Source organism: Barbus barbus (genome assembly GCF_936440315.1).
Source record: "Barbus barbus genome assembly, chromosome: 6".
Classification (NCBI taxonomy): Eukaryota; Metazoa; Chordata; class Actinopteri; order Cypriniformes; family Cyprinidae; genus Barbus; species Barbus barbus.
In genome coordinates this window covers 33,892,300-33,913,081 of record NC_136734.1, presented here as the reverse complement: position 1 = coordinate 33,913,081, position 20,782 = coordinate 33,892,300, and the positions used below count along the sequence as shown (strand labels likewise).

Sequence of the window (20,782 nt, the reverse complement as noted above, 5' to 3'; positions counted from 1 at the left end):
TCTCCCCCTTCTATGTAAAGCGCGTTGAGTATCCAGAAAATATATAATATATAAATGTAACAAATTATTGCATTCTGTGTAGGTCTACTTTATTGTTAAATTGTACATTTTAATTAACATTTTTTCTTTCGGTTGCTATCTAGACTATAGTGTTGATTAATGTTCACTGAATAAAAAAAAACAAACAAAAAAAAGCTATAAATATAAAAAAGCTTATATGAGCCCAATAGATTTGCGCATGCGCAGTCACATACCCGGAAACATGGTGACAAATGTGATATTGTTAATACCGATGTGTTGTGCGGTACGGAATGCTTCTTATTTTAAATGCTGACTGCTTGACATTTCGTCCTCGTCTTTATACACTGTATGCACGATGCTGAAATATTTAGTCGCTCTTATATCAATGGTCCTGGCGGTATGGACGGTGCCGGAGTGGCTCACATTCCCGATCTATGGCAGTGTTGTGAATGTGCTGGAGTCGTGGCTGCGGCAGCAGGTCAGTGATGGGCCAGCATCTGCTCCGGGGCGCATGCTGACCGAAGATGAGCTGTCTTTATACAACGGAGAAGAGAACAGTAAAGGATTGTACCTGGCCATTTTAGGACAGGTGTTTAACGTTGAAAAGGGGCGGAAACATTACGGCCCTGGCGGCGGTTATCATTTCTTTACAGGTTAGTTTAACTGTGCAATTTACAGGCTACTGAGTGACTCTAACGCATAGAGATTGCTGAAATCGGTGTGTTGTTTTTTCTGCAGGGAAAGACGCATCAAGGGCGTTTATTACAGGCGATTTCACAGAGGCTGGCTTAAGTAGCGATGTCTCGGATTTCACTGACTCCCAGATTGTGGCTCTTTATGACTGGCTGTCATTTTATCAGAAGGACTACACTCCAGTAGGTGGGTACCAATGCACTTTAGTTTATTGTGACCTTCTTAGAATATGTTTGTATATTGTCTTTATGCATGTAAATATTATTATTAAAAAATAATCATTTATAATTATATTTTAAAGCAAATGATGACAGATTTTTTAATTTCAGGGTGAACTGTCGCTTTAAGGTGTCTGTCTGTATGGCCCTTGTGCTGCAGGTAAACTGATAGGCCGATTCTACACAGAAACCGGGCAGCCTACTGATGCTTTGTTACATGTTGAGGCTTTCTTGTCTGAGGGGCTGAAAAAAAAGGCCCAGGCTCAGAGTGAGATGCAGCTGTACCCGGCCTGTAACTCTGAGTGGAGCGAAGCCAGTGGGGGACGGGTATGGTGCTCTACAATGAGGTGATTTTTTGACTTTTTAATCTATCAATGCTTTGGCCAACATTTAATGTTTCTTAAAAATGTAACACAACTTGAATTTTTTTTTTTGTAGTGGTGGCATTCACAGGGACTGGGTTGGAGTACCCAGAATGCTTTTCTCCCCTGGGTCTGGCCATTCCCGATGTGTGTGCATCAGACAGTCAGATCCTGTTCATGCTGAGAACCGAAACCTCAGAGAGTACAAAGACTGTCCTCCTCATGCAGAGTCCTGTCGTATCACTAAAGTCTAAGCTACAAGTATTCATCACACTATAAGAGTCACTGTATTTCATTTGACAAATTTTTCATAGAAATGTTTTTGATGGGTTTATTATTGTAGCAGGCACATTCCAAATGACTAATGCAGCTTGTTATTTATATAGTTATGTTTCTAATTTAATTAATTTCATTGCAGTTTGTGGCCAAGTATATTACTTGTGCCATAAAATCAAGATTGTTCAATAAAAGACCATTTTATAGATTTTTTTTTTTTTCAATCGTCCTTTATATAAAGTTGTCCTCCCTTTCTTGAAAAGGATATTAGAGGCGGCGACAGGCTAAATATCTGAGCATACAGATACCATACAATGTGCAGAAAGATTAAACAGAGGCCAAATTGTAGGTTTGTCACATAGAAAAAAAAGCACAACCTGCATTAAGTACAAAACAGTTGTAGTGGTCAAAAATATTATACATTTATCTGTACAATTTAACAATACCAATAACAGACTGTGGATTTGGCCCTCCCCCCCAAAAACAAACCAAAAACTTGAATCAGCTTTGAAATATGATCAGAAACGTAAAAAAAAAAGAACTTTGATAAAGTGCGCCTGTTAAGCATGAACATGAAAAAGCATTTAAAATGATAGGTCAACATAATGTGACGCGTTACGCCACGGAGAAGACTTTTGAAAACAAAGACCAAGCGAGCAGCTCCACCAGGGCAAACATTAACTGGAATGTATCCTTTGGTGATCGGAAATGAATAAAGTGTGATTATGATGCAGTGATGACTACAAACAGGCTACAAATGATGTCATGCATATGCATAGTAAGCATGTCAGATTTCTGCACCAGTCCGGCTTAATAGAATCACAAGAAACAATTTGAAATCCACATCAGAACACTTCCACATCTGAAGTGTTTCTCAGATTTTAGTATGATGTAAACTAATGGATTGGTTAAAATAAAGTCCACTGAATATGCAGATTCATAAATGATTAAGTGACCATGTTACTAATAACATAACATTAACCTAGCAAGGAATATTTCTCCATCTCTCTCTTAGTGTTTTGATTTGAACTCCAGAGAAAGAGAAATGTCCGAGGGTTAAAATGTGTTCAAAACCTCGATACAACAACTGAAAGACCCTGCACAGTATGATTAAGGCTTCACATTACTTAAAACATGGCTACCTTTCACAGATCCCTTCATATCCAGCAGCATTCAACACTAGACACACCTCCTGAAATGTTCACAAGACACTGTATCTACTACTTCAAACTGGGGTTAATCAATCTGTAAAAAAAAAAAAGTAGTCAATTCGAGTACGGCATGATTGCAAGTGGGAATCATGTACTAGTCTTGTCAATCTGACGGAAAATGAAGTACTAATAATAATCATATAGTGTCCATATAGCACATTAGCCCTGTATAAAACCCCTATGATTCTTTTTACAGTAGTTGCCCTTCTCCTATCACACTTGGTTTTTGCCAAAAGCTGAACTCAGAACTACAATTTTCATTTGCATCAGCAATCCACAAGTTTTAATCTGGATCCTCGACATCAAATAGTTTGGTTCTAAGAAGTACTGCTAAAACAAACACAGACTGTTATGGTTGTATTTTTTCCTTTGACAAGAATGGAATGGTTTTGTTCAACGGCTCTTCCCGTCTTTGTGTCTTACTCCATTTCTTCATCCTCCGAGGCCCAGCCCGTGGGTTCATGCTCAGCTTGGCTGGTGCCCGTCCTTCACATTGCTCTCGTGTGTTAGGAAACGCCGCCCAATGTCAGCACATCAAAGCAGATGTCGCATACACGCACAGGTTTGTTCAGGTCAAATTTGATGATGGGGATCTCTTTTATAGAGCACTTATGGCAGAGAAGACGCCCACAATGGCGGCTAAGAGAGAAAGAAAAAGACAATGAAGGATGAGTTATTCAGTGGCAGGACAAAGGAAGATCATCATAAATGGAGTTATGATTTGAAGAGAAAGAAGGGTGTGTTCTTTATAAAAGTAAAAAGACTGAACACTGTATGTTGCCTACATACCAGTGATGTTTCCTGGTGGTGACTCCAAATTTGGTCATACATTCATAGCAGTTTGAACCATCACACCATGGGGGCTCTTTGGATAGCATATCTGAACCGTTCAAAATGTGATACATAAGACTAGTTGGATATAACAACTCCCAGCATTGTAAATGTCTTGGAAACCCTAAACCTGTATCTCTTACCTAGCAGACGGAACAGAAGCTGCTTAGTGGCAACTTGATAGTTGAAGATGTTGATGCCCTGGTTGTTATTAACGCCGAGTCGGGCTCCCGCCCTCACAATGGCACGACACAGGTTAGCATTTCCTTTCATATATGCCAACAGAAGCACTGGAAGGAGTAGAAGCATCAACTATCATTGATCCAATCAAAATGGCATGATTGCTATTATCATGGGAAACTACCCATTTCCGTGTAATCAAACTGGTTGTACTTCACCTACCTGTGTTCCCCTCATTGTCTGGTTTATCCAGGGGATACTCTGGCATGCACTCCAAAAACAGCTCAAAGATTGCGGCCGCGTTCTCCTTCCCGTACTGACCAAGGACATGCATGGGAGATTGACCTCTAGAGAGAAGAAAACAGGGCAAAACTATTAAAGTTAGTGAATGTCAATGAAAATTGCACATTTTGTGTTTTTTATTTTTATATATTTGTGGAGCGAGACATTCTGAGTCAAACCTGAGATTAAAGGCCTCTGCATCTATGTTGGACTCGGTGAGTAGAGCACGCACATTATTCAGACGCCCCTGCATCACGGCCAGATGAAGTGCTATTAGAAGGAAATATAAGGAAATGATACAATGGAATTCATTGATACAGGAATAATATAAGGGTCAATATCACCACAGAGTGCCTTTCAACCCTCACAATACTCAAAAAGTTTGGTTTTAATTTCCCATTCGCTTTATGTCATGTCATATAAATAGTAGACACTCAAGTACTGTAGAAACATATTAGCTGAGCTCCCACACATTTTTTTTGATAATTATGGGCCATTATTCGAAGCATAAACCATAAGATATGTCCACCCTGTCATGGACATAAATATTACTGTTAAATACATTTTCATTGCAAAATTAAAGTGTATTAGCTTACAACAAACTGTGACTAGCTAAATATTTAGTCTGGTTGTTGAAGAGAATTTGGTATATTTAAACTTACATATTTTGAAAATACTGTATTCTAATCGCTTCTGGCATATTTTATGCCAACAGGGTGGACCAGTTAAGCTTGGGAAAAGCAAGTAAGCAAACTCATACAAAGAACATTTGTCAGTTGAAAAGTCACCCATTTATTCACCTAAGCAGTTGAAATTCCCGCCACTGAAGAGACAAAAAAATCTGTTGTCACTAATGGGGATGGCCTTTTCTTAAATGGGCGGATTTCCCAACATGACAGGGTGGACAACCATTCAAGGGACATGGAAAAACTCTTCTTTTTTATTAAATAAAAATATAGTTTTTATTACCAAATGATCAATACACTCAAATTGTTTAACATAAAATTAACAAAATATTAATAGAGAACAATTTTTTTAATTTTACGATTTGACTGTATTCTACTCTCATTCAAATTTAATGCATGGGACAAAGCAAAATAACATGCATCCTCTTACCCAAAACTAAAAAAAATCTAGAAAATGTATCGGAAGAGCCAAATAATGCTTTTGTTATAATGTAAAAACTTAGCCTAATATAACACACCCTTTCATAGTCATTTTTATGTTATCATGGCAAATGAGTTATGTACAAGACACCAAAAGGTACCCTACAGTGATATTGACCCATAATAAATGTACTTTTTATGCTAATAAATTTAATGATTTACTGAGGCCTATTACTGCAATAGTTTACCATTGTTTCCATTCTCATCTACTGCAGCGAAATCAACGCCATTCTCAATCAGGACAGAGCAGATTGTGGAAAGATCCTGTTGTGCGGCGAGATGCAGCGCTGTTTGACGATGCTTGGTCAACTCATTTACTTTAGCACCAGCCAAGAGCTGCAATCCACACATAGATATGAGAAAACACATATGTTTAATTTTTGACTTGGAAAAAATTAAATAAAATAAAATTAATTAATCTTTGCTTTACCAGATTTCTGACAATGATCTCTGATCCCGCCTGTACGGCCAGGTGTAAAGGAGAGAGTTTAGCACTGTCCTGCACTCTGGAGTTCACGTTGGCCTGTACGCTAATAAGGAAGAGCACACTCTCTATGTCTGAGTTCTGCACGGCGACATGCAGGAAGTTGCGACCTTTGTTATCCACCTAGACAAAGACAGAGAACATTGATCCAGTGGCTTGTGACATCACACATATATTTCATCTTTGTATGTAGGTATAATCAGGCCTGCACACCTGTTCAGCAGCGCCAGGCTCTCTCTTGAGGATGGCTTCAGCAGCCTTGTTGTTCTTATGAGTCATGGCACAGGCAAACGGCGTCATGCCTTGTCTGTCTCGAATATTCAACCGGATTTCAGGGTGGGAGATGAGCAGCTGGATGATGATGCTTTGCTGGTTGCTGATGGAGACATGGGTGGGAGCACGGCCCTCTGAATCCTGCATACAGAGAAATGGATACTGCAGCTATCAAGGCATTTAAACTGTGTGTGTACACGGAACATATCTGCATAAAGCACCTGTTAAATTGCATTCTGTCATCTAAAGAAAAAGAACTACAGAGAATGTATGCATCTGTATGAACCTGTGCGTTCACATTGGCTCCAAACTCCAAAAGGCACTGCGCCACCTCCTCCAGTCCCCAGGACGCAGCCAGATGCAGTGGGCTCTGTCCATCCCTCGCCTCTTCATCTCCCTCACCGTTAGGACCAGGCCTCCTCGGGCTGTTCACATCACAGCCACTGAAAACACATGTTGAGATCAATGATATGGAAATGATATAGAAAAGCTACATTTTGCAATGTCTGTTCAATTAGTATTCAATTACGTTCATTTATGCAAGGCATTTTTCTGAATTAATTATATTAACTTAACCAGCATAACATGCAATTATTTTGATGACATTTTTGACCAAAAAAAACAATTCTATCTTTTTATATATAAGCTTTTAAAATCTTGTGTAATCCCAAACCAGTCTCAGCCTGAATAGAGCACTGCAGTGAACAACACGGAAGTTAACATCACCCTGGTTTCCTTGAGATAAACTCAATAGGATTTTTTTCTATTGGCTTTTGGATAATTACAGAGAATAAGTTCAGTGACCAACAAAAATTTGATACTTATACGTTTTGTTCATCATGATAATCTTCACAAATTAACATCTTAATGAGTTCTGAAGTCTAAATACAATCACTGAGGTCAAAATTTAAATCTAGGCTATAAACAAGTCTTTATTAAAAATTATTTTGCCTGAAATTTGAGTAGTTTACAAGAGTGCAGTTCTAAACACAACAAAGCTGTGAAAGCAGACTAGTGAGTAGATGTTTTTCCTGTACGTTGTGATGATGTTTAAGGTAATCAACCACCAGTATAGTCCCATTTAGCCATTTTACGAGGGTATTATGTTGTAAAATAAAACCTGAAAATATCTTGAGATGGGGTTAATTGCACAACTTTTTTCAAGCATTTAAACAAAAAACAATGGAACTGGAAATGCTAAAGTGCTAACTCATTTCTAGGTTTTGGCCTACAGAAATATGGCATCCCTGCAGCACTCTATAGGAATGAAGCACCACCAGTCAGTTGGTGCTTTGTATTGAAAATGTCTTTTTGATGACCTGTCATATTCATTTTTTGCAATGCAATTTCTGCTCAGAAGCAAAATAAAATAAGGAGACGTTTTGCAAACCTGCGTATAAGGAAGCAGGCAGTGATCTCGTTGTTCTCATCAATGGCTCTGTGGAGAAGAGTCTGCTGGGATCCTCCAGGCCCTGAACTCCAACAGGTTGCATCACACCCGTGCCTGACCTATTCAATAAAAATTTTAAAAAATCAAGTCAAATATTTTAACAAAAATATGGAAAACTAAATGTTTCAAGATATAATAGAATGTTTAGGAATCCCAGTTTAAGGATCCCAATTGGTAAATAGAATAAAGTTCTCACCAGTGTGGAAGCGATGTCCTCCAAACCGTTTTCTAGAGCCAGCCAGAGTGGAGGATCACCCTTCTCATCCACCACTGACATGTCCGCTCCTCTTGTGCAGATGGCGTCCACTACTAAAGGAAGCTGGTTACTGATGGCCAACTGTAAAGCTGTCTGCCCCTCCTGTGTCCTGAAACAAAGCATGATTTGTAGTTTGAGGATTTATGTTCATGTTTTCATAAATTATCAGCTATTACATTTGTCAACTCTTTCAGCAAAAGCAGAGAGGGGATGGGATTGGGACACACGACAAGCAGGACTCAAACCCTCACTGCTGACACTAACACCACATCTCAACATGTCTGGGGGATGTATGCTAACCAACGTTTTATAGCTCTATCAGGTAGGTGTAGTACCTGACGTTGATGTCGGCCTGGTGCTCCAGCAGGAAGAGGGCGCTCTTGCTGTCCTGTCTCTTAATGGCCATGTGCAGTAGTGTTTGTCCATCAGACATGGTGTCATTAATAGCTGCTCCAGAACCCAGCAGCTGTGCGGCAATAGTGTGCATACCTAGTGATGCAAATAAGATGATACATGAAAAAGTGAAAGATCTGCATGAATAGTGAACTCGCAGAAGGAGATTTTAACAGAACCCACCGGTCCAGAGTGCAAGACCCAAAACAGTCTGATCCATAGAGTCTTTCAAACTGAAGTCAGGGATGATCTGCAGGTTGTTCGTGGCATGTAGTGCATTAGCTATGAGAGATGGAGCAAAAATACAGTTATGAGTGACAAGAGATGGCACAGCTGCATAGATCAACAAAGAAATCAAACATCCTCTCTCATCCCTCACCTTTCTGCTCTAGTATGACAGACACCACATCTGGGTGGTTGTGAATGATGGCCAGGTGGAGTGGACTCTGCAGGGAGACTCCTTGATTTTTCTCAACTCCATCAGGCAGGGCGCTCTCAGTCTGCAGGTTAGGATTCGCCCCCTGCTGAAGCAGCTCTGCTGTCAGCCCTGCCAAGCCACAGCGGCAAGCCGTGTGAAGGGGAGTCTCACCCTAAAAAAAAAAAAGGGGGGGGGGGGGGGGGGGGGGGGGGAATAAATATAAAAATAATAATAAATATTTAATTTGTAATAATCCATCTCTTTACTACTACTCATGTGTTATTACATGTAATTAATAGATTTCAGATGTATATATACCATTCAAATGTCTTTAAAATAAGTCTCTTATGCTCACCATGGCTGCATTTATCAATACACAGGCAATGATCAAAAAAAAACTTAAAAACTGTTATATTGTAATATATTATTTTAAATAACTGCATTCAATTTTAAAATATTTTAAAATGTAATTTATTCCTATAATGGCAAAGCTGAATTTCCAGCATCATTACTCAGAAATTCAGAAATCATTCTAATATGCTGATATGCTGCTCAAGAAACATTTCTGATTATTATCAATGCTGAAAACTGTTGAACAATCTGAAGCTCAAAATAAGAGCATTTATTTGAATTAGAAATATTTTATAACATCGCAAATGTCTTTACTGTCACTTTTTGATCAATTTAATGTCCTTGTTGAAAAAGTAATTTCTTTAAAAAATCATCTTACAGTAATGTATATATATATTTAACTGATTTGATGACTACACTATTATTTTAAATTCAAACATGTGACTGGCAGTGGATTTCTAATCAAAGCTGACAGACTCACCCATTTGTTGGTGTGATTGACTTTAGCTCCATGTGTAGCCAGGAAGATAGCGGCTGCTTCACTTCCTACGATAGCTGCTCTCTGCATGAGGCAGTTACCTGTGGACAAGATGTCGTGATTAATAGATATGAAAGAAGTAATGACTAAAAGGACAGATAGACATTTTATAAAGTGCAAGTTACCATTGGAGTCTGGTGCATCAGGATTGCTTCCTCTCTGTATGAGCTGCGCTGCAAAACTGTTCTCGTCAAATGAGGTTCCATTCACAACCGGCACTTCATCCTCAAAAGGGTTGACGGAGGGGTCAGAGGCCACAGTGATGTACTGCAGAGCCAGCCACAGTGCCGTGCTGCCCTCATGGTCTTTCAGCTCAAGGTCCAATCTAAGCACGAACAGGAAAGATTACAGTGTTACACCAGGTATAGAGGCAACTCTCTCTATGTTTGGAACGCTAGCATACTAAACAGTATACACTTGCTCTTTTATGCTTTTTTTTTTTAAACAGACCACATGAAAAATACATCATGTTTATTTTTCATTTAATTAACTCTTGGTAGTCCAAGTCAAGATAAAGATTACAAATCACATTATGATATTATATCCAGTTCCTTAATCACAATAAATCACAGATTAAAAACACATCATGGGATACACTGTACTCTGTTGCATTTGTACATTTTAAAACACAAGTTTTAGATAACTTTGTGTATTACATGAATACAGATATTTCACGTAGAATACTTTTCCATTAACTTCAACAATCATTTCCGATCATTCGTTTTGAAAAAGATAAAGCTTGTTTAAACTTACTGTTTGCACTGCAGCAGCTGGTTAAAGACCGGTTCATTTCCTGACACCACAGCCTCATGTAATGGCGTCCTAAGAATTAGACAATGGAAATATTAAGTGATGAATACACTGAATAAGTTCTACCCCCATAAACATAGTCATTAATGCAGAAGACTTAATGCTACCCACCGTCCTTTGCTGTTTTGCATGTTCGGGTTGGCGCCAGCTTTGAGCAGAGCCTCAGCGATGTGGGCCATGCCAGCCATAACTGCACCACTATGTTTCTTTGGGCTGAAAGAGCAGACCAGGTGCAGCGGTGTCTCCACTGCCCCCACTGTGGCAGCGTTCACCTGTGCAGAGTGACGGATCAGAAAAGTGGAGGCAAATTCATCTCCTAAAAAGACAGGGAAAGAGATGGGTAGAGTACTTAAACCACTAAATGAAAATAAAAAGCTTCTCTCAAGATTCTTAAAATTTTTGCAGCAGTTTTTGTAAGCGAAAGTGGCTTTGTGTCAACTTCAGATTTGTTGTAAAAAAAGTGCCACATTCGATTATTCCCTCTGGCCAAATACAAGCACTCGTCACCTCTCTGGATGGCCTTGTGAAGAAGACTCCAGCCGCTCTGGTCCACCATGTCAACATCTGCCTTGTTGTTGACCAGTGTGGTGGCAATGCTCTCCAGCTTCTTGGACAGAGCCAGATCCAGCGCAAAGTTTCCATTATTGTCCAGCTCATTCAGCTTTCCAGGTAACTTAGGAATTAAATAAAAGAAACATGGGTTGACTTTATTTTAAGGACAAATTCTCAGTATTAACTGGCATTCATATTACTAGCATATTGGCTGTTCATCGACCTTTAAAAAGCACATATTAATGCCTTTTTCTGCATGACCATTTTTCAGATCCTTTTTTCAGAACCTATACCTAAATTTCGCAACTACCTTACTAACTACTGATAAACAGCAAATTAGAGGAGTTTACTGAGGCAAAAGTCATAGCTAATAGTTAGTTAATAGTGAGAACTGGACCTTAAAATAAAGTTATCCTAATGACTTTGCCATGCAATCACCACTAAGGTAAGCATTCACCATACAAAAACATCACCAGATATGATTTATTTTCAATCACTGTTTAAATAGCAGTAAAACATCTTTGATTCAGTGCTGGCTTTTTACCTGGGCATCCATCTCAATTAGATAAAGGAAGACCACATCTTCTCGTTCTACTTTAATTGCTTTGTGAAGGGGGTACTCAGTCTTAGATTTGATCATTTTATAGAGCAGCTGAGCATCCATGGTACTGAAGTCCTCTTTCCGAAGATCATCCTGTTTGAGAGGGTAAAGAAAAAGACAATATGAAACATATTTAACCATCTATTCATTTGGAAACTCTCCATTCTACCTTAACACACACTTAAAAAAAAGCAATGCGGAATAATTTCCTCCTTTAAAACAGCAGATGGCTTCTTTAATAATTATGCAAATCTCAATCTCCCTCTGGTCTATATCAAGGTCTTGTTCAAGGTCTGCTAAGCCCATATCGATGTGTTTGGTTTCGCTCAGCGGAGAGAGCATCTGTAAACCCACCACAGTGTTTCCTTTACCATCCTGGTGTAGACCTTTCTATCTGCCGCGGGAGTTCACTTCCACCATCATAACTGCAGCCTATATTCCCCCGGATGCTAATGCCAAGCTTGCTATGAACGAACTGCATGCGGCCATTAGTAAACAACAGACTGTACACCCGGAAGCTGCATTTATTGTTGCGGGTGATTTTAATCACTCCAACTTAAAGACAGTGCTCCCCAAATTCCATCAGCATGTCTCCTGCCACACTAGAGGAGAAAAAACTTTGGATCATGTTTACACAAACATCGCTGGAGCTTACATCGCGACTCCCCTCCCCCACCTCGGACAGTCTGATCACCTTTCTTTGTTTCTCACCCCCAAGTATTCACCCCTCATCAACCGTGTGAAGCCATCAGTGAAGACCATCAAAGTGTGGCCAATGGGAGCAGAGTCTGTACTTCAGGACAAGTTTCAACACACGGACTGGAGTATGTTTGCTTCTCAGGCTGCCAGTGGCTCTCACACAGACATTGATATCTATACCACCTCTGTACTGGATTACATCAATACCTCCATTGACAGTGTCACAACAGAGAAACAGATCACAACGTACCCTAATCAGAAGCCATGGATGAACAAGGAAGTGCGGCTCTTGCTGAAAGCCCGCAACACTGCTTTCAGATCAGATGACGCTCAGGCCTACAGCATATCCAGGGCTAACCTGAAGAGGGGCATCAAGAAGGCCAAGCACTGCTACAAGCTAAAGGTAGAGGAGCATTTTTCCAACTCTGACCCCCGGCGCATGTGGCAGGGCATCCAGGTCATCAGTGACTACAAGCCATGCAACTCCACTCCAACGGTCACAGACGTCTCCTTCCTTAACGAGCTAAATGACTTTTATGCTCGCTTTGACAACAACAACAAGGAGACAGCCACCAAGATCACACTCTCAGAAGACCATCAGACCCTCAAACTCACCTCCACAGATGTCTGCACAGCATTGAGCCGGATCAACGCATACAAGGCTGCTGGCCCAGACGGCATTCCTGGACGTGTGCTCAGGACATGTGCAGAGCAGCTCGCAGGGGTCGTCACAGACATTTTCAACCTGTCACTCACCCAAGCAATGGTGCCAACATGCTTTAAGTCGACATCCATTGTGCCAGTGCCGAAACACTCCTCCCCAACGTGCCTGAATGACTACCGCCCCGTAGCACTCACACCCATTGTTATGAAGTGCTTTGAGCGACTGGTCCTGGCACACCTCAAGAACTGCCTCCCACCCACACTGGACCCACACCAATTTGCCTATAGAAGCAATAGAAGCACTGAGGATGCAGTAGGCACAGTACTGCACTCGGTACTCACACACCTGGATAATAACAACACATATGCACGGATATTATTTGTTGATTTCAGCTCAGCATTCAACACCGTCATTCCCTCCAAGCTGACCACTAAACTTGGAGACTTGGGTGTTAACACCTCCCTTTGCAGCTGGATTATGGACTTTCTGACCAACAGACCTCAGCATGTTAGGTCAGGCCTCACCTGCTCCACCACCATCACACTCAACACCGGCGTACCACAGGGCTGTGTGCGGAGCCCATTTCTCTACTCCCTCTACACCCATGACTGCAGGCCTGTGCATGGATCCAACTCCATCATCAAGTTTGCTGACGACACCACAGTGATTGGCCTCATCAAAGACAACGATGAGACTGCCTACAGGGAGGAGGTACAGCACCTGGCTGCATGGTGTGCTGACAATAGCCTGCTCCTCAACACCAGCAAGACAAAGGAACTCATTGTGGACTTCAGGAAGAAGAAAAGTGGAACGCATGACCCCATCCACATTAATGGGATGGTTGTTGAACGTGTCTCCAGCTTCAAGTTCCTGGGAACCCACATCTCGGAGGACCTGACCTGGACCACCAACACATCCAGCCTAGTCAAGAAGGCTCACCAACGCCTCTTCTTCCTTAGGACACTGAAGAAGAACCACCTGTCTCCAATCATCCAGCGGAACTTCTACCGGTGTGCAATTGAAAGCATCCTGACCAACTGCATCACAGTCTGGTATGGGAACTGCACAGTTGCTGACCGCAAGGCACTACAGAGGGTGGTAAAAACCGCCCAACGCATCACAGGGACACCACTCCCTGCCATTGAGGACGTCCAGAGAAAACGCTGTTTACGTCGAGCTCGCAGCATTCTTAAGGACTCCTCTCACCCTGACCATAGACTGTTTAACTTACTGCCCTCTGGGAGGCGCTTCAGGAGCCTCCGAACAAGGACAAGCAGACTCAGGAACAGCTTTTTCCCTACAGCTGTTTCCCTACTAAACTCTGGCCTATGATACCCCCCTCACACACCACTACAAACTCTTCACCCCTCCCCATCATTAAATCGATTAAAAAAAACAAAACAACAACCAATCTACACTGAGTACCATGTACTGTAAATTTTTATTTCTATGCACTTTCAATGTTCATTGCACTAGTGTTTATATATCTTAATTTATAGCTTATTCATATCCATTTGTAATTATTTTCATAGTTTTTGCTCATTGTGTACATACATTTACTGCACAACCCATCTGTATAGTATGTTCATATCACCCATCTGTATATCATACTGATAGTATTTAAAAACTTGTAAATTATGTCCATAGTACTACTGTACATACATTTACTGCACAATCCATCTGTATAGTATGTTCATATCACCCATCTGTATATCACACTGATAGTATTTAAAAACTTGTAAATTATGTCCATAGTACTACTGCCTTATCTGTATATTCCTGTACATATGTAACATATTGTAGGCACTGTATATCCTGTACCTCTGCTTATTGCACTTCTGGTTAGATGCTAACTGCATTTCGTTGCCCTGTACCTTACATGTGCAATGACAATAAAGTTGAATCTAATCTAATCTAATCTAATCTAATAAACATAACCTTGAGAATCAATCATTATGCCTTGTGGGGATTTACAAGGAGTCATAAAAGACACTCCAAACATCAAGGACAACAACAAAATCCTGCTGCTTTTAAACAGAGAGCCAAGGAGGAAGGCTATTAATCAATATTTATCTTATTATTGCTGATAAAGTGATGCCTAGATCTGTAGTGTATTACTGGCAAATGCAATGAATATCAAAGCTATGCGTATCTATAGAATCAATTCCACATCTGATGGGTTTTTCAAGGACGAGGATGATGACTCGATTCTTCTGACTCACCCAGTGACTGGCGATGATTTCTCCGCAATAGTTCATCAATGTTGTGGCGTCCAGCTCTTCGGCTGTCTGGTAGAACCTGATACAGTTCCTCACGTTCACTGACGACATCACTCCTTTTTCACATCTGGATTTGAAAAACAATGTTTGTGTTCATAGAGCTCACTGCTTATTCTTCAACATCAACAACTCAGTTTTGAAATTATTTAGACATGCTCATTAAATGTAAAATTTCTCATTATTTTCTCTTTATTTAAAAAAAGAATGACCCCTATTATCACATGACCATTTATCATTTATATGGGTTAATACATTATTCCTTTTTCCATATTTCTCCTTCTGATTTTAGCATCACACATTTTTTATATCCAGTATGCTAAAACTTCTAAAGTTTGGGATCAGTAATGTTTTATTTTAAGAAATTAATACATATATTCAGCAAGTATGTAGAATGATCAAAAGTGACAGTACAAATATGCATAATGTTACTAAAATTTATCAAAGTTGTTCTGTAGTTGCAGTTGTTCTGTAGTTGCAGCACTCAGGAATAAAAGTTGATCATTTCATTAGCATAAAAGCATGTAGCCTGTCTGCATGCCACTTAGCGACTGCTTTTATCTAAAGCAACTTAAGCGTAACTATTGATGGGAGAGGATTACGTACTTGACTCAAGGGCATTTTTATGATGGGGCATCACTGTTTAACTATAAGCCTCTTTCAGGTAAAAGAGCGCATGCTTTCAGGGAGATTTAATTTGATGAATATGACTCTGTGAAGGACCAGAGTGACTAAAAATTATGGTGTGATGCATATGCAAATGCTTTAGTAATCAAGTGTAGGGCCCTATGAAATCCATTTCATTTTTTCCCCAAGTATCATTTTATTCTTTCAGTTTAAATTTTTCTGGATTCCATTTTTTTCCCGACTCTGTTTTAATGGTTAAATTAAATTTTATTCACCAAAAAGCATGTCTAATTAACTGAAAATCATGAAACCTACAATTTTTACATGGTAAAATAAAATACAATTTTTAAGGCCCTATGAAATACATTTTATTGTTTTCTTCGAATTGAGTTTTATTTTTACCAAATTCTGTTTTCCATTCACTTGAATGGTTTCATTAAATATTAATAATCAAAAGCATCTCTAATTAATTGATTTTTTTTTTAATTATTATTCTTTTCAGAAATACCTGTTTTGTATTTACATTTTTCTGTTAATTAAACTCTGGTAAACATTCCTTGAAAATTAATGTTTTAATATTAATTTTATTATTAGAAGTAATACTATCATTACATTAAGTAATATTTCTGTCACAATTTTGTCAAGTTAAACCGAACTGTTATTTTGACGGGTTGCTGTGAAGACCTGTAAGTTTCTGTTTATATATGATATGAAGATAGTTTCACTCAAAATAAATGCTCATTAAGTGACTAGAAATTATGTTCATGTGTTCATGTACTCATATATTGAGTCAGCAGAGGCCGAAAACACCGCGAGCGCCACGTGCGCTTCAGTATGTGTCTAACGTTAGTAAACAAAACCATGCCTATTCCATTCATTCACACTGAGACACGCAGAATATACAGGATTCCTATTTAAATGGTATGTTTGCAGCTTAATATTCACAGACACTAGTCCATATTCCGTTTTGATTCAAGTGTACTGATCTACTTTTGATGTATCTATCCAAATTTGTCAAATTCTGTGACATTCCGTGTTCTACAGTAAATTCCGTTTTTCATGTCTGGATTCCACGATTTTGTCCACGTTTTCCGCATTGCGAAAATCATAAGCATAAGATTCATTACCAAAAGCCTTTGTGTTTGCATCAATCCATGCTGAGGGGTGCTTTATATACTTGTAGTTGAAATTCTAATATGTTGAGTGATCGATAACAGCACTTTCATGGTAACCTTTCTACTGGTGAACCACAATAAGATGTAAAGAAAGACACAACGAGTCATAAATCTATCCAGTCATTTGCATCTGTTATTCTAAAGACACTGTTCCCACCTTTCTCGCAGAAGATGGAGCTGGAAGCGGTTGGCCAGCTTCATCAGGTTGATGAGGAAGCCATCGTCTCCATTCAACTCCAGATCATCCGTGTACGCCCAGCGCAGCATTGCCATAGCAACCTCTGGTTTGGCATCTAGGAAGTCACATGGGAAAGCACAGGAAAGAATCCAACAGCAGGTTCAGTTTTGAAGGATTTGACATTGCTGCATACTGCATTTAAACAATAAGGGAAAAAATATAATCATCCTACTTTTCTAGTGCGGGTTGTAGGAAACAGAGAAGCCATTGTTACCTGAGAGATCCAGTTCTGAGGTGGAGGCCATGTTGGCTAAGCTCCAGATTTCACTCCGAGCAGCCAGCACGAATTTATGAGCACTGAACCTCTGCTGTCCAATCTTCACCTTTAGATCACTAGGAGAATATAACATTGATATTGTCATACTGACTTTACACAGCATCCCTGTGAAATATACAGTCAGCTTCTACCATATCATTTGACGCATTACAGCTTATGTGTTATGCAATGGTCTCAGTGAGGTCAGATCTGAGACTACAGTCTGGGCTCAAATCTCAGGCGGATCATTCTGTAACTTCATAAGAACATGGTGCAATATAAAGAAATACAACAGCAATACAACGTCCTAACTCTACTGACCCAGCAGACATATTAAAACCCTTTCAGCCAGCTTTAAAAGAACACTCCACTTTTTTTGGAAATAGGCTCATTTTACAACTCCCCTAGAGTTAAACAGATGAGTTTTACCGTTTTTGAATGGCTGCAGCAGGCGCAATGATATTACGCAGCGCCTGAAAGTAGTCCCCAGCTATATCATAACTAGTTACCTAGCTGGGAACTACTTTCAGGTGCTGCGTAATATCATTGCGCCTGCTGCAGCCACGGTACGGCAGCAAAGTTCCTTGATTATTACGCCGGAACGAGAGTATAGTTCCTAGCCATATCATCCTAGAAAATAGCAACTTTTCATTTTCCGTCAGTCTTAGTACACGATATAACTACAAAAGAGTCAAGCTTTAAATAGGAAAACTCTTTGGTCACTTTTGATGACCAAATGCTAATGGTCTAATCCGATTCAATGATCTGTGCTAAGATAAGCTAAAAGTGCTACCACCAGACCCGGAGATCGGCTGAATGGATTCAAAAACTGTAAAACTCAACTGTTTAACTCTAGGGGAGTTGTAAAATGAGCCTATTTCCAAAAAAAGTGGAGTGTTCCTTTAATGCACTTAGAAGCTAAATTAAACTGCAAATCAAAACTTAAATACACTAGCGGTAGCAAAAATTCAAATCAAGTCAAAGACACAGAAAAACTTACATATTTCAATAACTGTGTGAATCTTATAAAAACTGTCAAGAGCTGAACAATGATGTCTAGGTCATATTTCACCACAAAAAAACAAGGAAAAAAAAAGTTTTACATAAGATAATGCAGCCGGCCTATAAAGAGAAACCGTCTGTAAACCGTATTTGGTAACAAGTATTGCAAGTATAAATCATTTGGCATTTATAATCCATGCTAATTTTAATAAGAAAAAATATATATTTTATTACAGTAAATGCAATTTTTCCCATACAGTGGAAAAAAATAAGTTTCATTATCATGAAAAAAAAAATCAAAATACAAAAAAAAAAACAACATTGATAAAAATGTTTAATATTGTGCATCTTTTTAAGTTCCTATTTCTTTTGCCTCTGAGGGTAAATACGACCTCATCTAACAGTAAATGACAGTTTACATCCAGTGCTCACCTGTAATGCTCTTGCTGATAAAGGTCAGCCACGATAGCCAGCAGGCGGCTGATGAAGGAGTCACTGGCCTGGGGGGTGGAGCCGGGGAGAGAGGCCTGGGCGGCCAACACGGAGCACCGCCTCTCCGTCTCCACCAGCTTCTGCTGCATCTTCACATACTCCTGCCTCAGCAGAGCAAGGTGCTTCTGCAATTTCTGCACCTCCTCTGCAGGTATGATGAAAATGATGGAGAGATGAGGGGCAAGAAGGGGAGAGATGACAAGTAGTAGTAATAAGTAATAAGCACACGGTGTATAAGGAGAAAATTTATGGGTAATAAACAGTTCAAGTGAAATGTGATGGGTAATGCAAAAGGGAAGTGGAAATGCCATGAAGAAGAGAAAGAGAGAGACAAAACAGATTTCATATGAAAACCGCGGACACAGACAGACTTCCCAAACCGACCATATGTGAGGAAAACTGTCTTTCTGCTTTTTGAAAATTAAAAACACTTTCAACATGATCTAATTTATGAACAACAAACACAAGCGTTCATATACACCCTCAGGATCCATATCATTCCACTCAAACCACAAAATAACAACTTTAAACTCGCCATCCACAGTGTGGTAATTGCCTTGGATCTGTAACTAGAGGATTTCTCAGCTTAACCTGCATTCCAACACGGGCCGCTTCCTTCCTCTTTCCTTGAATTTATTTCTTAAATGTAATATGAAAGCTGTAATTTTTGCAAAAAGAAAAGTCTACCCTAGTCATTGCAACCAATTAAGCCTGTGTGCCTGTAAGCAAAGGATTAGCATGTTCTCAGTTTAATATGTGAGCCATTTGCCTTTAGCCTAGATTCAAGCATCCAGTGTCCTAAGCAATCAGCAACTAGGTCCCATCCAAATAGGTCCCATAAAATATTTAAAAAGCTCATCAGCCAATCAGATGACAGGGAACCTTGTGAAGCAATAACCTGCTTGCAATACCAACAAGTATTTACATGAATTAATTCTCGACTATCTGGAAATTGTATAATTAGTATACAATAAATTGCTCTATTAATCTTTATTCAGAAAGAGGTACAGCCTAATAAAATTACCAACCATGGCTTCAACCAATATGCTCTTTACTAACATTACATGGATGCATTATTATAATACAACTGCACTACTGTTATTATTAGACATGCCGGAAAGATTGTAAAAGTGTTCTTACGCTGTTTGAAGAAGCTGACATTTACATGCGTTATTTTGTTACAGCATGTTGTAGAAAGATAAAGAAGGGAGATGTCACATGAGCTGATAAAATAACGGGTGCAACCGCCTTATCCGTATATAACAACACTGAAGAGCTAATAGGTTTATTTATTTGTACCGTTTCAAATATCTGTCGTGTTTTATCAAATGCACATTTAATAACCAGCTTGTATACAGGTGAATTTATCACTTGAGATTACGAAGAACAGGATAAAGACTAATAAAAGGGAAAATTCTGATGAGAAGGCAAGCCCAAAATCACAATAGATGACGACAATGTTTCAACAATTTCCATTTCAGAATCATAACGTTGGATGTTCTGCCACAAATAAAACTGAAGACATCTCTAAAAAAAGCATTTATCTTATATTTCTTTTCTTAGAGCTCAAATCACCCGGCACATTTTTATTACCACCGCCCAGCCCACCACCTGACTTGCAACCAGCTAGCTGGAAAATGCAATCTAAGCAATAATGAGGCTATTTTCAGTGGTACGCGATATTTGTTACCAACTGGCTGTGTTGATCTCAGTTAAATGCATTATTAGATCTGCCCACCGTGTAAAGTTACAACCGCTGCATGTGATAAAAAGAAAGGGCGTGAAAAATAAGAAAGAAACCATTCTCATACCTTCCGCCATGTTGGATCCGTGGCTGGTCGCCTACTACCGCGAGAGACCGCGGGAGGAAGGTTTTGTGTGTGTGTGTGTGTGTGTGTAAGCACTGAGCCAGCGATACATTACGTTTGTAAATTATATTATCAATGACAGTTTAAATAATGTGCAAGTCTGTGTGCCAAATAAACCA

At 39.5% G+C, this 20,782-nt stretch overlaps 2 protein-coding genes across 5 annotated transcripts; one reads left to right on the top strand and one right to left on the bottom strand.

Moving 5' to 3' along the window:
- Nucleotides 1-236: 236 nt before the first annotated feature.
- LOC306871669 (neuferricin) lies at nucleotides 237-2,090 on the top strand. Its single transcript, XM_079419756.1, has 4 exons — nucleotides 237-674; nucleotides 760-900; nucleotides 1,093-1,279; nucleotides 1,371-2,090. Exons 1-4 carry the CDS (start codon nucleotides 377-379, stop codon nucleotides 1,546-1,548), a joined length of 804 nt encoding a protein of 267 aa, XP_079275882.1. The 5' UTR covers nucleotides 237-376; the 3' UTR covers nucleotides 1,549-2,090.
- On the bottom strand, nucleotides 1,792-20,647 carry LOC306871668 (rabankyrin-5-like). 4 transcript variants are annotated; one of them, XR_013784357.1, is made up of 26 exons: nucleotides 20,607-20,647; nucleotides 18,736-18,940; nucleotides 17,260-17,378; nucleotides 16,965-17,100; nucleotides 14,952-15,075; nucleotides 11,310-11,459; nucleotides 10,721-10,886; nucleotides 10,325-10,529; nucleotides 10,157-10,225; nucleotides 9,529-9,728; nucleotides 9,347-9,444; nucleotides 8,476-8,686; nucleotides 8,280-8,378; nucleotides 8,039-8,192; nucleotides 7,644-7,812; nucleotides 7,388-7,506; nucleotides 6,284-6,440; nucleotides 5,938-6,138; nucleotides 5,671-5,847; nucleotides 5,429-5,576; nucleotides 4,254-4,344; nucleotides 4,015-4,139; nucleotides 3,756-3,902; nucleotides 3,571-3,661; nucleotides 3,205-3,420; nucleotides 1,792-2,815 (listed from the first exon to the last, which is right to left on the bottom strand). XR_013784357.1 is itself a non-coding variant. In XM_079419754.1 (25 exons), the coding sequence occupies exons 1-25, from the start codon at nucleotides 20,614-20,616 to the stop codon at nucleotides 3,288-3,290; spliced, it is 3,504 nt and encodes a 1,167-aa protein (XP_079275880.1). In that variant the 5' UTR covers nucleotides 20,617-20,647; the 3' UTR covers nucleotides 1,792-3,287. The 4 variants fall into 4 exon arrangements, 2 of the variants coding, with proteins under 2 accessions (XP_079275880.1, XP_079275881.1); XR_013784356.1 differs by having other exon boundaries at nucleotides 1,792-3,420; nucleotides 4,011-4,139; XM_079419754.1 differs by having other exon boundaries at nucleotides 1,792-3,420.
- Between the last annotated feature and the right edge of the window lie 135 nt (nucleotides 20,648-20,782).